This window comes from Bactrocera neohumeralis, chromosome 3, assembly GCF_024586455.1.
Source record: "Bactrocera neohumeralis isolate Rockhampton chromosome 3, APGP_CSIRO_Bneo_wtdbg2-racon-allhic-juicebox.fasta_v2, whole genome shotgun sequence".
Lineage (NCBI taxonomy): Eukaryota > Metazoa > Arthropoda > Insecta > Diptera > Tephritidae > Bactrocera > Bactrocera neohumeralis.
In genome coordinates, this window is record NC_065920.1 from 28,192,164 (window position 1) to 28,209,006 (window position 16,843).

The window sequence follows — 16,843 nt, forward strand, 5'->3', positions numbered from 1 at the left end:
TTGCTATTCTTGATATTGTATACACTTGTCGCACCAGAAAAATACCAGCGAAGTGCTACTCGAATTTCATCGCCTTCGGATAAATACAATATGGGAGGCATAAAGGGCACTTTTAAGACCTGTGTACATTCAAGAAGAAATAAATCGCATGTAATTTATTGTTATGACAAAGAATTTAGCTTTATGATAAATATAAGTGCTTGCCATTGAACAACTATGAGCAAAAAAAAGTAAGACTTTATTCATAATTTCAAAATTCTTAATTTATTCTTCAAAATCTATATCGGAGCCCTCAAACTTATCCAAAAATGACCCCAATACACTTGTGCCAACGTTTTCCAACGATTCTCGAAACAGAATTGTTAAAGAATAGCTTTCAATGCGCGTAGCGATTCTCGTTTATTGTCTTCAGTTGACTCAAAACGTTTTTTCCCGGAGCAGTCGTTTAGGTTTGCTGAATAGCCAGAAGTCGCACGAAGCTAAATCAGCCGAATACGGTGGTTGCGGCACGATATTAGTTGAAAATTTGGCAAAAAACTCAGAAAGAATCAATGCAGTATGTGACGGTGTATTATCGTGGTGCATAAATCAAGAGTTGTCGGCACATAATTTCGGCTCTTTTTACGAATAGCTTCGCGCAAACGACGCATAAAACTCAAATAGTATTCCCTGTTGTCAGCTTGGCCTGTCGGAAGGAATTCGGAATGCACCACACTTCGATAACCGAAGAGAACTGTCAACATAACTTTGATTTTTGAGCTGCTTTGTTGTGGATTTCTCGGCTTCGGTTCACCTTTGCCCCGATAGTCGACCGATTGATCGTCTGTTTCCGGATAGTAAGCATCCAAGCCTCATCGCCAGTAATAATACATTTCATGACATTCTGGTAGTCGGAAAACATTGTTTCACAGACGTTAACGTGATGCTGTTTTTCGAAAAAATTTAGTGATTTTGGAATCAATCGTACTTTCACTTTTCTTAAGCCCAAATGATCTTTCAAAATGGTTTTCACTTATCTTTCCGATACTCCAACGATGCCAGTAAGATCTCTGACTATTAATCGTCGATCCTCAAACACCAATTTCTTTATTTTATTTACGCGTTGATCATCAATTGATGACGATAGCCGCTCCTGGACGTGGTTTGTCGTCTCTACCCTCTTTGAACAATTTGTACTAATCACAAACACTTGTTCGCAACAAAAAATTATCTCCAAAGACCTTTTGCAACATTCTGAACTTCTCGGCACCAGAAATTTGATTCCGCACACCAAATTTAATGAAACTTCTTTGTTGCATAACTTCACTCATCGTAAAAATCGCCGACTGCACTTTATATACTTCAGAAAGACAAGCGTATACCAAATACTAATGATTATTTTGATGTGACTCTTGGCACAGATGTCACTGACAGTCATACTAATCTAAAAAAAAATATTTCCACGAAATATTTCACTTCGCGTGAAAGTGTTCGCTTTGGCTGCCGTGAATAAACTACAGCCGAGGGACCCAATTTTCGACCACTTTTTGCGGCAATTGGGGCCGTAAGCATAATGCGCCGAACATTCTCTTCCAAGACGTCATTCGCCTCGAGCATATCTGCTTAGACAGCGATTTCATATAACCCCACAGAAAATATTCTGCCGATGTTTAAGTGCACAATCTTACAGGATCTCACCTAGAATTTCCTTCAATAATTGGATAGCTGCGTTGGCTGTATGGCTGTATTGCGCTGTCTTGTTGGAACCAGAGGTCGTCAACATTTTCCAATTCAGGGATGAAAAAGTCATTAAGCATGACTCTTTAGCGTTCCCCATTGGCTGTAACATTAGACTCACTCCAAATGCGACAACATTGTTTATAAACGTACTTATTCAACCAAAAGTGATCTTCCTTCCTGAATAAAATTTTCTTCGGGGACGGTGAACATGCGACGCGCTTGATGGTCGATCTGCTTCAATTCTTGCATGAGTTGGATTTTGTAGAATCGCAAACCCATTTCAGCGCCGCAGTTTGATAAGTTAGACCAGTCAGGATTTTTCAAAAAATCTGTAATCTTGATCAGCTACTCGTACTCTTAAAGGTCCTAAAAATAAAAAAAAAACATTTCCTGTCCAATGAACCGTATTGTCCACGCGTTCGGATCAGTCAGCTTCACGTAAAATTCTGAACACTTTTTTTTCACTTCACAATAACATTTGCTAGAAAACCGCTTAGAATTTTTATTCTAATTACAATTTGCTGCTAATTTTTTTAGTTAAATATTGAACCATTTGCTTCGAAATCTGGGTTCGGTTTGAAGAAAGTTACTTGGTTAGTGAAACTATTAAATTAATTTTTAGAATCGTTTAAAGTACTGTACTGTTAGTTTTTTGCAAGCGATTCCCACGACAGCTGATTCTACGCACCGGAATTAACCAGGATTTGATCCGGCCAAGGGCTGTTTTTTCGGCGATCTAACCCGGTTTGGATTTGATTTTAATTAATCAGATAGTATCTATTGGTCAGAGAAGATCTTGTAATGGTGGTCAGTATTCATATGGTGAAGTTCTATACTTCTATGGGTAATAAAAAGTGGGATTATTCTACTCAGACCGAAACTGGCTGGTTGGCTAAGTAAACTTTTTAGGAACCTTTAACGATAATCTGCAACGAGGTTTAGTATGTTTGTTTTTAACAGACTGGGGATGCATACTTAGTGTTTTAAGCCACAATTTAAGCTGTCAAATTTCATTAGTCGACTGTCACATTAAGCATACATGAATCCATGTCTCGCCAACGTCTTATCACATGCCACAATTACTTTCATCTGTTGTGTTAATCCGTAATATTCTCAATATCGGCAGACAGTTTGGAGCATCCTTGGAGGGCAATAAAAATACTTAAACTTTTATTTATTCTTCGTTTAGCTATTTCAGTGCGCTGAGCCTTAGTCAAGTCGGCGTGGCTTATCTTAGACGTTTTTATTTTATTTTTATTTATTGCGGTTTGAGTACACAATATTTTTCGCAACATGCAAGCGCCTCTTTTATTCGCCTCCTACAGTTTGTGAGCCTTTCACTCTCGTGCCATAAAGAGGAACCAAAGCTAAGAAGCAGAGGATGGAGCATTCTAACGTCTATCGTTATGCTGTGTTCCCCCTTGTGACAGCAGGCTTATCTAACATGGTAAAATAGCCCGAAAGTAGGCTTTCTTTTATTTGCTTATCGACTGCGGTCGGCGACAAAGGCAACTGAAATGCTGTCAACTCGGGTGTTTGCAATTTTAACGCAACGCCGCTCAGTTTATTATATTTTTTATTATTTGTGTGTTTTTCTTTTTCGGCTTTAACCGTTATTGTTGCCATTGTCGTTCTTAGTATAATCTTATATTATTTGTTTGTAAATTAAGCCAAACTGCTTTCTTTCGGTCGCTTGTCGACTTGCACGCGTAACGAAATTTCTTGTTGTTGCGACTTGTTTGGATGTTGTCTCTTCATACGCGTGCACCAGTGTTGACCAGCAGGCGGCAGCAATTGTTTGCCCCATTTCTTTTATTTTAGGTAATATTTGCTTGCATATGCTTATTATTTGTAACTAAGTGTTTGAACTTTGTATAACGGTTCAGCGTAGCTTCGTAGCTATCATAAACGCCTAAAAATAGACTTCACAAGCAGCAGTTGGAGGGTAAAAGCAACGTGCCAAGACATGCCCAAGGCATGATTTCATTGCTATTCCGTTGCTTCCTTCCTACACACATCCGGTTATGGTGGCTATCCTGTGCTTTTCTTTTTATGCCTCTAGAAAAGTGAGAAGGACCGTTGAGTATATCCTGCGTATGCGTGAGTGCCACTTCCGAGCTCATTGTTCGCTTAAGTGCCACTCTCGCCGTTTGTACCGTTGGTTTTCTTGGTTGCGACAATAATCAAGTTCAACAAAAGTGAAAGTCTTACCGGATGCTGAGAACAGCAGTACGTGAAAGCTGGAGAGCAGACTACTGCGCACAGGTTGTGTGAAAAGTTGAGTGAAAAATAAAAATGTGTTATCTAAAAGTGGCATAGAAATGCTAAGCATCCTTAGGAATACACATGAAGGCACAAAAAATAGGAGCAACGAAATCGCCAAGCATGACAATAAATGGAAGACATAATAAAAACGATAATAATAATAGCGAAGCAGTCAAAACAAACAAAGACGTTTCACGCTGCGTTGTCTATGTTGGCTGCTTATGCTCAACAAAATTGAGAGGCGTGTTGTCCTGGTGTACTCGTAAGTGCACATATTTTTCTTATGACCTTTTGCTTTCTCCTGGCATTTTTGCATATTTTTCGTTGCTCTGCTTTTGTTTGTTTTTGAGATAAGCTTTAAGTAGCTTAAGTGCTGAAATGTTTCAAAATTTGAGACGGAGGCACCGTATATTAAATATATATTTTTTCTTCCTTATCAAAAACGATAAAATTATATATATATTGTATATTACATGGACCAAAAGTCATTCACCTAACAATATTGGCTAACAATGATCTCGACGACCAATCGATGCTATAACGCACAGTAATATTGTTTATTGATTGTTTTATCATGTTCAAGATATTCGAAGAAAATTATGCGAATCTCAAAAATTGCTGGCTAAACACGACTGGTCGGTCGATTCTGGTGTTTTGGGGCGATAACAAACGACTTTCAACATAGCAGCTTAAAGAACTGCCAATTTGTCTCAGGGTGTACAAATCGAGGTAGCAACTAATTCCTATTGCTTTTGAGCAACGCTAGGTTTTCATATGAAAGTCGAAGTCGAACAGCGATGTTTAATCTTACTAAATAACTTGAGAACGATTGAATGAAATGCAATGAAACTTTGACAATATTCTAGTTTAGGTCCGTCGATCAAGCCAGAGGGTGATCCCTCTAGTGGTACTTTTTTCAATAGAATTTTTTTGGCAGATCACGCGTTAGTCGTGTCAAGGCCATTACGTTATTTTTGTTCAGTATTTTATCATTGAAAGACCTACGCCTGAAGAACGTTTACAAATCGTTCAACAAGCCAAATTGCCGTATTTGGGACGAAGAGCAACCTGAAGAAATTTAAGACCTGTCATTTTATCCAGAAAAAGCAACGGTTTGGAACAGATCGGTGGAATCATCGTCAAAAATATCACACGATCTTTTTCGAGTCATCGGATATGTAAAGTCAAATATATGTATGGAGCCAAACATCACGCGTGTCCGCGGCAGTTACCATACATTGCTTGAACGAGTCATCGAAAACTGGACTCAATGTATGGACCATCTGAGCCGCGACCGCCATTTAAGGGGGATCCTGCTTTAAAAGCTATAAAAAATGTTTTTTTTTTTCGTTTTGCTTAATTCTCTTTAAAAATTATCTAAGAATATGTCCTCAAAGTTATAGATGGGAATTCGAAATATTGTCGAAGCTAAAAGGGAAATAGTGACCGAGCGTCTAGCAGAGATATCAGCGCTTGGGCAGAAAGCGAAAACTGTGACGCGCGATTTCTCGGTTTTTCATTTTTACGAGTTTTCTTAATTGGTGGGCATCATAGAAAAAAAATAAACGTCGTATGGAATTGGGACAAAGTTTATTATCTTTGGCATTAAATTATCTTCTATTTAAACTAAACAAACTAAGAAAAGTCAATTTTTAACATATATTTAAACTTAAACTTTTTCTATTTAAATTTTCAAAAATTATAGAATTTTACACTTTTTTTTGGAATTTTTTTAGTTTAACTAGAAGATAAGTTATTAGCAAATATGAATCTCTTTGAATTTATTGTTTCCGAAAGAAAATGGGACCTGCATCCTGCCCGCCGGCCGACAAATGCACATGCGAGATGCATCGGGCAATTGCTTCTCAATGGCAGAATATCAAAAATTTCGTATCCAAAAGAATTTAAGATGATGTTTAAATATATAACTATAAATCCTCGAAATTTCGCTGTAATCAATTATTTCTTTCCTTCCCAAAAAAATCCTCAAAAAATCGATTTTTTGAAGCCTCTAAAGCAGGCTCCCCCATTAAAGCACATAATCTTACAAAAAAAAATAAATACCAAAGGATATTCTTTCGAATGATATCAAACATTCCCCATTAAAATTTCTTCGTTTTTTTTCTTTAAAAAAGTAGGAAATCTCGAAATGCATCACCGTTTGCTATGCGTTATTTGTTTAATAGTAAAAAAAATATTTAGAGTTTTCATTCAAGAAAAGTTTTTTATAAACAATTATAAGGAAAAAACTATCTATTTTACATAAACAACTTTTCTGAAAAATGTTTCAAGCTTTGTCAATCTCAAGCGCTTATAATTATTGTGTACCAATATGGTATATACCACAATCCACAGCAACTTTCTTAGTGGACTATCCATTTGTATTTACCACTACATCACTGAAAATCGTGTTAATTCGGTACAAACCATTCATAGCAATATAAATATCAGCATATACATACATATGTACATACATATACATATAATATACATGTGTACGTAAATAAATGCGTTACAATTTTCAATACAAAGCATTGTGTTGTTATCATTTTCGCTTTAAATCGAGCTTTGGCTTGGCTCTGCCAAACTCCAATGATATTAAGTTTGTTATTTAGTTAGCCCTTTTCGACTTTCCAATCGACACTAACCAGCAACACTAATAATAACTACGCAAAAACTTAAGGTTCCGAGCTTCCCACGGAATCTTTTAAATTCTTTTGATTTTGCTGCTAACCGCTTCCATCAATTCACTTTATTAACTTAACACTATATTTGCTTATGTGTAGGAGTGTACCTATACCTGTTATATCCTCCTTTGGGATAATAACCTCACTTTTTATATTAAAACACAGATACACACACACATAGTAATGAAAGGAACACACAATTTTGTTTGTCCCATGAAACAATTCGGCGTGCTTTTGATTTACCCACCTTTTGTATTTGCTTTTGCTTTTGCACTTTTCACACTTTTGTTGTTATTGTCAATGAAACTTAAAATGCCGGTGTTGGTCGTCTTACTCGCTTTTTACTGAGTGCTCCGCACCAAAGTAACAGAGCATTAATCCTTTGGCATGAATCAGTTAAAAAGTTCGCTCACCTAGCCAGAGTTGGCACAAACAACAAATACACTGCTTGCTGGTAACTAAATCGCCGTGATCAACGTGTTATCGTAGCCTTGCGACTCTTGGATGACGGCATTTAATTCACTTCGTCTAATTAAGTTTAAGATTTATTTTTACTGCACGCTGGCACTTTTGCTTTTATTTTTACATTCGTATTATTATATTATTATAACACTTTTTTAATTAATCAAGTACTCACTCACTATTTTCACTTTTTCATTGGAAGTTTGATTAACTTGATTAGCAACACTTTTTATATGGAAATAATTTAATTGTTGTATAATTATATTCTTGTTGCACATAAATGCCACTTCATTCTTTGATATCAATATTCGTGCTTCATGAAATTAACACTTGTTATTTGCCGTTGAATTACGCGCACAAAATGCACTTAAACTCGCTAGAGATGAAGTTAAGAATATCTTCCGAACCGATAAAGTAGACCGGGTTTGAGTATTCCCATTAGATGCTGTTAAACCGTATGCACATAAATTGCAGAATATGAAAAATAAATTTTATAATCGCACGCTTGCTTACTACGAAACCAAAAATTCAAAACAAATTCCGTTTCCACCGCCACAGAAACACGAATTAAAAACAACTTTGATGTCCGACGTGTCGAAAGCAACAACGCGCAATAACACCAATTGGCATTCGTTGCTATTGGAATAGCGATGAAAACAGCCAGCTGGTGATGTTGCCGGCTAGTTCAGAAAGTGTACAAAATATTTTCGATATCTTTGCAGAAACAAAGATGGGAATTTTAATTAGCCATTAATTATGATTCAATTGTGTTACTTCAAAGCGTGCTGCCTCTTACGAAAAAATATTTATTCCATAAAGTTTTTACTTTTTTGTTTTTCATTTTGATGATTTTGTATGATTTATAATCTATTCGTACTTAGTTACCAATCAAAAAACATATTTTCATTGGTTGAAATGTTTGAAAAATTTATTTTTTAATCACAATAATTTGTTTTTGTAGGATTTATAATATATTCGTATTCAGTTACTACTCAGTAAACAGATTTTCATTGTTTGAAGTGTTTGAAATTTTTTTTAGAATCATAAAAATAAAGTCAAACAGCTGATTTTATGGTTTAAAACACTATTGACAAATTGTAATTTATGAGCTATCGACATAACCTTATACATATGATTGAATTATGGGATTATTTATAAAGCTCATAATAAATTTATAAAGACATATATTTTATATTTATAAATTTAATTTTATATTCTTCATTTTTGCAATATAATGTATCTGGCTTTTTGCATAACAGAATTCATTTGCATATAAATAAAGATAGGATTTAGAAATACACTTTGTTGAAACATAGAAAATAAAAATAAAAAAACACGAACTTAGTGGCTCTAAAGTAAAGCCAAAAGATAAATGTATTTAATTCATCCGGTAACACTAGCGCAAACATTACCTCAGCATTGCCAGCTGCGAAATGAAACAGCGGAAAGGCGGCAGTCAAAGCGGATGTGCTGAGAAAAGCCAAATAACGAAATTTATTGCAAATGTGTTCAATGGAAGTTACAAAAAAGTTTGTTACAAAACGCAACAATTAAATAATATTTTTGAGAGCATTAAAAGCGTTAATATTTGTAAGAGCATCTTCAAATGCATGGCAGTGCTATAAACTGAAGGCAGAACATAAACAAATAAAAGTTGTCAAGGCAACGGTATAAACAAACACGGCGGCAACAAACAAATAAAATTATTGCTGAAGAGGAAGTATTTTTGCTGCGGTGAAATTACTTTTTATAACTCTATAAATAAGTGTATTCATACAACCAAGCGTTAAAATGAATTATTACGATGAGGAGATTTCAATTAGTGGACCAGATTCCAAAAATCTAAGTCATTTTAAAGTGGATAGAATACCAAGCAATGGCAGTGGTCGGACCGCATCGACTAATCGCACCGCTACTTTGCGTCGCAGTAAGATTGTACGCTTTCAGTTTATTTGTAATTAATTAGAATTATAGAGGCGTAATAATTATAAGAAATTTCTAAAATTTACTATAGCATGGCAGCTCGACCGACGATGATGGACTATTGCAGGATATTATTGATCACGATGACGAGGATGACGACGACGATGACGACGATGATGTAAGTGAAATGCAGCCGCGTTTAATAGACGGTTCAGCACGTGGCACAGCTAACCAACGCCCACAGACACGACCGGGCAGCGCACGCAGCACTGCCAATGTATTATCCGCTAAGCCGCTGATGCGGGGCGGTGGTGGTGGTGGACTCATTGTACCATCCGAAAGTGAATCGGATGAAGCCGTTTCACCACAACCACAAATTGAAGTTATTGGAGATGCGGCAGCAGTACAATCATCTCCGCCAGAGCAACAGTTGTCCATCAAACCTGAATATTGGGAAAATTTGGCAATAAATCAGGAGCTAAAGGAACTCTTTCCGTACATATTAAAATATACACCGCAATCAATTGATACACCTTATCGCCTGCAACCTTTCATACCGGATTTTGTACCATCTGTCGGTGATGTGGACGCCTTCCTCAAGGTCACCATACCGCCACTATCGAAGCCTCAACGTCAGCAAGAAATCAACGAGTATTTACATAAAATGGGTATTTATCTGCTTGACGAGCCATCCGGCGAACAATCGGAGCCGAGTTTGCTGAATATGAAATTGCGTTCGGTGCTCACTGGCAGTGGTTCAAATGCGCGCTCTGCATCGGCTTCGCTGATTCCAACTGCCAAATCGCCTAAGGAAATTGACAAGTGGATTAATGAGGTCGAGAAATTGCATATGACCCAAACCGTAAATGATATACAACCGCGCAAAGAGATTGAGCCCTTGTTGATGAATTGGCCGCGCTCGTATGCTGATGCTAGTGCAGCCGTGCAACAGGCGTATCAGCAGTGCCTGGAAGATGACGACGTTGCGCGTTATGTGCGCACACTGTGCCAACAGTTCGAGGTGGATGGGCCTATAGAAACGCAGGTCCATTACATAATGAGCGTGCAGACATTGTTCGCACTATATTTGGCCGCCAATCAAGCATGGGAATGATTAACAGAAAAGTCAAATAGCCAAAATGCTTGTAAGCGCTTACTTAAATGTCTGATGTGCCCACGCTTTCTGAAGTCCTACGATATTTTCGAATATATGACATATTGAAATATGCACCGCAATACAAATTTCAACTTTATCTAACGGTAAATAGCTGTTCGTTTCATTTGTGTCTGTATACTTATTATTATTTACCTATACTTCAGATTAATTCTTTAAAATAAGCTTTCAATCAGAGTACCTGTGTTTGAATCATTCTCTGCCTTGGAAGGTTGGATATGTTGTACACAACGCGGTTTTGGTATTATCGCTCTAATTGAATTGCTTGGCATTTGTGTGAGCCTAAATGACTGTGTTGCTCCCACGCACACGCACTGATGTAAGTCCCTTCATTACGTGATTCTCTCTCCACGCACTCTTCGGTAAGCGAATAACTCATTTCGCAGCGCCAATATTTGACCCTAATCGCCACCCCAACAAACGACGGTCTTCACCTACTACCGATATGAACGTACACACACACACCCCACCACTAAATCGGATTCTCTACTCGATGCGCCTACTGCTAAGCCTCAATTAGTCGATGGTTATTCCATAACTAATGCGATGCATTGAGCTGCATTGTCGGCCAGTGATTGGGCCGCCGCATTCGCTGATTAGGCAAATGAACTAAATCATGGCAGTTAAGATAACCGTGGCCAAGTGGTAAAGTGTTTGGGCACTGAATGCAGGTGAATGCACATGTTCACAGGAATTTATGATTGACGAAGGGAATTCTGGTTGTTTACATATGCGAGGTGCATGTTAGTTTCTCTCCACTGGGTGTTTAATTTAAAGTGTTCTGAGGATCTTATAGCTGCAACTTTTATAGAATTCAAGGCTACGACAACCGTTGAACTATCGTCATCATACTTACCTAAAAATATACTTTAGATACATATTCTTCTTCTTTATTGGCGCAGACACTGCTTACGCGGTTATAGCCGAGTTTACAATAGCGCGCCAGTAATTCTTCCTTTTCGCTGTTTGGCGTCCAACTGCAGTGTAGGACTGCTGGAGTCTTTCCAACAGAGTGGATCGGATTTGACACCGTTCCCTAGTCACCGTACAAAAGCTGGTTCCAGATCAGATGTTATCGCCCATGCCTATATAAGAATGATGAGTAAGCTAGGATGGTGTCGAGAGAGGCCTTTACTTCTCAATTGCCTACGAAGGAAACTAGTGGGTTGGAAGAGCTTAGAATTCTCGTCAGAATCTTCTGAAATCTAACTCCGGATCACTTCCAAATTATGAGAGTGCGATTTGACACAAAATTGCGATTTGTGGTATACAAAAGCTGGTTAGATATGCCTGTAAAATTAAGCGTTAGCTAGGGATTGGATCAAGGGAAACTAGTCTTTAGACCTCTAACTTGTCTGACGGATCTTCTTCCGTCTCTCCACCCGTGATAAAATAGGCAAAATTTTGCGATACTGCAATCTGTCTCTCGCCACTCAACGAACAATATCGGTATGTACTGATTCTCCTAAACAAGGAGTTCATCGGTAGTCTCATCGACGAAAAGGGTAACATCAGATATGTATGTATTTGAGAGGGATCCTTCCTATCGATGCCAGGACGGATATGCCAGATACTTCGGAAGCTTTTTTCCCAACAGCATGTATTAAAAATTGAATTTTCTTTTTTTGTTTTGATCTTATTTAGAAATTTTACAGGAATATAAAATTTTAATTATAATCCAAAATTTGGTCGTTAAAAAATTGCAAAACGGTTTAAAATTCGAAAATTTTGTTCGTAAACAACTTTATGTTTCTTCAGATGTTTTCTTTTCACATGTTTAAACTCTCAAATAGGAAAATGAGTGAACGAATATTCTTTCGCGAATATATTTTCGTAATAATGAACAATTGATATGGCTACTTCAGCACTGTATCGGTATGGCATCTCTATTTTGCATTCTCTTATATCTTATTTTGTTTTAGTTTTTGTTCTCTCTTTCGCATCCCGGGTGGTCCATTGCAATCTTACCTGGCATTTATTTTCTAACCGTTTGTTTCCGCGGTCTGAGTTGAGTTTTGTTTTGTTTCGAATTTGTGTTTAATTTAATATTGAGTGCACGTCTTTTATAATATGAATTAAAATGTTACGTGAATTTCAATAAAGTACCTCTTGTTTATGCGAATTCTTTATTAAATTGCTTGCATTGAAGTGAGTAAGTTTTGATGATATTTTATATGGTATAACTCAACAACAAAGTTTGCCATTGTTCTAGGAAGGCAAGACAATATTGTACCATGGACAAGTGGAGTAAAACGCAGTTAAGTCACTTTTTGTTGCTATGCGTTTATATTCAACTATCTAGAACGCTAGGAGATGTCTCTTCACGGAATGCTAACACAATCGCTACGACATACACATCCCCCACCACTATACAAACCGATTTGGAGCCCATAAATGGTACAATAAATTATCGAATTAATGGTAAGAAGAATCGTGACAATAAGCCTTGGTTCGACGGGCGTGGCCTGGATATGCAACACACACAGTGTGTGCGTCATGGTCGTTGCGAGCGGCTCGTAAACAGCACATGTTTTGGAGCTAACATTACATATAGTTTAACCAGTTTAGATCTCACCGACTACCAAAACCAAGATCAAATGTTAAAGCATTTAAGTAGTTATCGTGCGCTTAGAAATGTACCGAAATGTTGGGCCGTAATACAAGTAAGTACACATCACCTCATTTATAAAAATACTAAATTTAATCCACAATATTTCGCATAGCCTTTTCTCTGCTCTGTGTTTATGCCAAAATGTGAACAGATAAATGGCAAGGATATGGTTTACCTACCCTCTGTGGAAATGTGTCGCAAAACATGGGAACCATGTCGCATACTCTACAATACCTCGTATTTCCCCGAATTCCTACGTTGCAATGAGACTTTGTTTCCACCTAAATGTACCAACGATGTGCAGGATATGAAATTCAATGCAACAGGTAGCTGTTTGCCACCACTGGTGCCAGCCGATTCCAGCAGCAGTTACTATCCCGGCATTGAAGGTTGCGGCGTACAATGCAAAGATCCTTTATATACAGATGATGAACACCGACAAATTCACAAATTGATCAGCTGGCTGGGCACACTATGTTTCTTAGCTAATTTGTTTGTTGTAGCCACTTTTATTATCGATTGGGAGAATGCTAATAAGTACCCAGCTCTGATTGTGTTTTACATAAATTTATGCTTCATGATTTCCTGTTTGGGGTGAGTACCTAAAATAGAAATAGAAACTTACTCTAAATTGTAATTTTACACCTTAGTTGGCTGGCACAATTCACACCCGGTTCACGTGAGGACATCGTTTGTCGCAAAGATGGCACGCTGCGACATTCAGAGCCTACTGCCGGTGAAAATCTATCCTGCATTGTTGTATTTGTACTTGTCTACTACTTTCTTACCGCAGCCATGGTTTGGTTTGTTTTTCTCACCTACACTTGGCATCTGCGTGCAGTGGGCAACGTCCAAGATCGCATTGATAAGAAAGGTTCATATTTCCATTTGGTTGCGTGGTCACTGCCGCTAGTGCTAACCATTACCACAATGGCACTGAGCGAAGTAGATGGCAACAGTACGGTTGGCATTTGCTTTGTTGGTTACCTAAATCATCCCATGCGGGCGGCCTTATTGCTGGGCCCTTTGTGTGGCGTTATTTTGGTTGGTGGCTATTTCGTTACACGCGGCATGATAATGCTATTTGGGCTGAAGCATTTTGCCAACGATATTAAATCCACATCGGCAAGCAATAAGATACATCTGATCATTGTAAGAATGGGTGTGTGTTCGATATTTACACTCATTTTCATATTAGCAGCCATCGCATGTCATGTAAACGAGTTTAAGCATTCACGCGAATGGGCTGAAAGTCTCGGAAAATTCATAGTGTAAGTAAAACATGGTGTAATTTGTAGACTGGAAACTTATACACTTTCACAATTTCAGTTGTCGAATTGCAACCGAGGAAAAGTGCCGAATCGAAAATCGTCCTAGCATTGCGTTGCTGCAGCTGCATTTGATCTGCCTGTTTGGCTCGGGAATTGTCATGTCTACTTGGTGCTGGACACCATCGTCGCTTGACACCTGGCGTCGTTACATAAGAAAGTAAGTATTCCATAAATTTGATATTAAAATCGTTTTAAATAAATTTGTTTACGTATTTAGGAAATGCGGTAAGGAAGTTGTGGAGGAAATAAAAATGCCAAAACACAAGGTGATCGCTCAAACTTGGGCAAAACGCAAAGAGTTCGAGGATAAGGGTAGGCTATCCATAACACTTTACAACACGCACACCGACCCTGTAGGTTTGAATTTTGATGTAAATGATTTAAACTCATCTGAAACCAATGAAATCAGTTCAACATGGGCGAATTATTTGCCACAATTTGTGAAACGCCGGATGGCACTCACCGGTGCGGGCACCACAAACTCATCCAGTCAAGGCCCACGCAAAAACTCCGTGGACTCGGAGATCAGTTTTAGTGTACGACATGTTTCCGTAGAATCACGACGCAATTCTGTCGACTCTCAGGTAACTGCTGTCAACACTTAAGTAACGTATAATGTGCTTTTGTGTAATTTTTTACATCTAAATATGTAGGTGTCAGTAAAAATCGCCGAAATGAAAACAAAAGTCGCCTCACGCACACGCAATGGCCATCATCATCATCACAGTAGTAAACATGCAACTGCTACCAATAAACGTACGCATAAACGTCGTGACTTTATATCGGCAGCCACAACTGGGCGTAAATATAGCGGACGACGGGAAAGCAGTACCTCCATAGAGTCGCAGGTCATTGCTTTAAAAAAGACCACATATCCAAATGTCAGTCACAAGGTCGGCCTCTTTGCACAGCAAAGTACAAAGAAACACCATACGCACGGGGGCAAAATGATGAAGCGACGCAGCGCGAATGCTGGTAAATACACACACAAATAGTTTATACAAAAATAATACGTTACAACATAACGGCATAAACTTTGTTACTTCACAGGTCTGGACCCGGCCGATATCAGTGAATTTTTGGCCAAAAACGGTCAGTTGCTTATGCCTTTCCTGCAGCAGCAAGGCTTAAGCAGCTCTTCCGAGGAGGAAAATTCACATGCTTCCTTCAAAATACAAGATTCTCGCTTAGATGTACTGCTTAAACAGGACCTAAGTGACGATTCCAACTATAATGACGAAAACAATGTGGTTCATGCACATGCAGGTGCGCATATCGAAGAAATAAACGCTGAAAAAAGCGAACGCAATGTGAAGAAACAAATCGCTTTAGAGAATCTCTTAAAGAATATGCAAAAATCGAATGAATCGACCGGTAACCGCAATTCACGCAACTCTACACGTAGCCGAAATTCACGTAAATCACAAGCGACCAACACTGCGACCGCTGCAACATGCTCGGCTGCCACCATGCTTGCTAACAGCAACAATCGTCGCTCACAGCGCAGCAACAAGAGCAGAAAGCACAGTTCAATGCGCTCGAATGTTGCCGCAACCGCGGTATTACACAACCACAGCAACGACGAGGAGGATCCGCTGAATATATCTGATTTGAATTTGCATTTAACACGTGATCTCAATGGTGATGGTATCGTTGAAATTGGTGATTCCATCACCTCTTCGTGCACTTCCTCCGAACTCGACTTACCGCTCGGTTTGACATTGCACAGCTCCTATTCGGCGCACTCTACAGGCAAGCCGCACTCGCGTAACAGCAAAACGAGCTGTGATGTGGGCATACAAGCGAATGCCTTCGAAATTGCAACGCACAATTTATCTTCCTATGACGAAGACGAATTGAAGTTGGCAATGCGGCAATTAAATGCGAAGAGCGCGAAACAGAAAAATGATTATGCTAACGAAGCCATCGACGCCACCGAAATGAATACATTGTTGCGCAACAACAATAACAAGCACAGGGAAACAACACTCTTAAGCGAATCCGAAAAGTTGAAGTTATTGTTGCTGCCATCGAAGTAAATAAAAATAGAATCTCAAGGAGTTGAAATTAGTAATTAAGAAACTCGCATAAGGTCATTGTTAGCGAAAGTTAAGTGTGCAGCAGCGGATAATGTAAAGCAAAGTGTTTAGTAGCACTAAGTATACAAGTTAGTGCTTAATGTTTAATGCGTTTATATATTTTTAGTTGCATTTTTATAGCCTGAACTGAGTATATTAAGTTCGCTACGAAATTAGGCGCACCAAAAACAGAACGTTGGAGATCTAGTCGTTGTATGAAAAACTTTTGTATTTGACAAGATGTCTTCACGAAACTCGGATGCATACAAATGAACCGATCAAAATCAAATTTTTTTGTATTTGTGAAGCATATAATAACTTCGGTGCCGCCGAAGTTACCTTTTTCGTTTTTTTAATTTTTGTAATTAACGAGTACCGTTTAAGCAGTTATAGTTTTTTAAATTGGTAATTCTTTGATTTACCAAAAGTACGCTTCGTTTCGCATGTTTTTATATAACGAAAATATTATCTGAAAATACTCATTTTGAACCCGAAATCACGAATATTGCATTTATATGTATTTATGGATTTTTATAATATACTCATATACTATAAATCTTCTGTACTGACTTGATATGATTTAAGCATATATT

The 16,843-nt window shown here is 38.1% G+C and overlaps 3 protein-coding genes across 5 annotated transcripts in view; 2 read left to right on the top strand and 1 right to left on the bottom strand.

Moving 5' to 3' along the window:
- The window catches only part of LOC126753300 (uncharacterized), a 161,225-nt gene extending 153,493 nt beyond the window's left edge, over window positions 1-7,732 (bottom strand). For both annotated transcript variants that reach the window (XM_050464639.1, XM_050464638.1), the window contains exon 1: window positions 6,919-7,732. The gene's annotated coding sequence lies outside the window, so the exon portion shown is untranslated. The remainder of the gene's footprint in view (window positions 1-6,918) is intronic.
- Window positions 7,733-8,622: 890 nt separating this feature from the next.
- LOC126753288 (intraflagellar transport protein 46 homolog) lies at window positions 8,623-11,186 on the top strand. Of its 2 annotated transcripts, XR_007666111.1 has the most exons (3): window positions 8,623-9,068; window positions 9,148-10,316; window positions 10,377-11,186. XR_007666111.1 is itself a non-coding variant. In XM_050464616.1 (2 exons), the coding sequence occupies exons 1-2, from the start codon at window positions 8,925-8,927 to the stop codon at window positions 10,168-10,170; spliced, it is 1,167 nt and encodes a 388-aa protein (XP_050320573.1). In that variant the 5' UTR covers window positions 8,623-8,924; the 3' UTR covers window positions 10,171-10,321. The 2 variants fall into 2 exon arrangements, 1 of the variants encoding a protein (XP_050320573.1); XM_050464616.1 differs by lacking the exon at window positions 10,377-11,186 and having other exon boundaries at window positions 9,148-10,321.
- Window positions 11,187-12,209: 1,023 nt separating this feature from the next.
- Window positions 12,210-16,494, top strand: LOC126753261 (protein smoothened). The gene is made up of 8 exons (XM_050464534.1): window positions 12,210-12,378; window positions 12,443-12,893; window positions 12,954-13,435; window positions 13,492-14,112; window positions 14,171-14,329; window positions 14,390-14,756; window positions 14,826-15,147; window positions 15,223-16,494. The coding sequence occupies exons 2-8, from the start codon at window positions 12,465-12,467 to the stop codon at window positions 16,209-16,211; spliced, it is 3,369 nt and encodes a 1,122-aa protein (XP_050320491.1). The 5' UTR covers window positions 12,210-12,378; window positions 12,443-12,464; the 3' UTR covers window positions 16,212-16,494.
- Window positions 16,495-16,843: the final 349 nt, after the last annotated feature.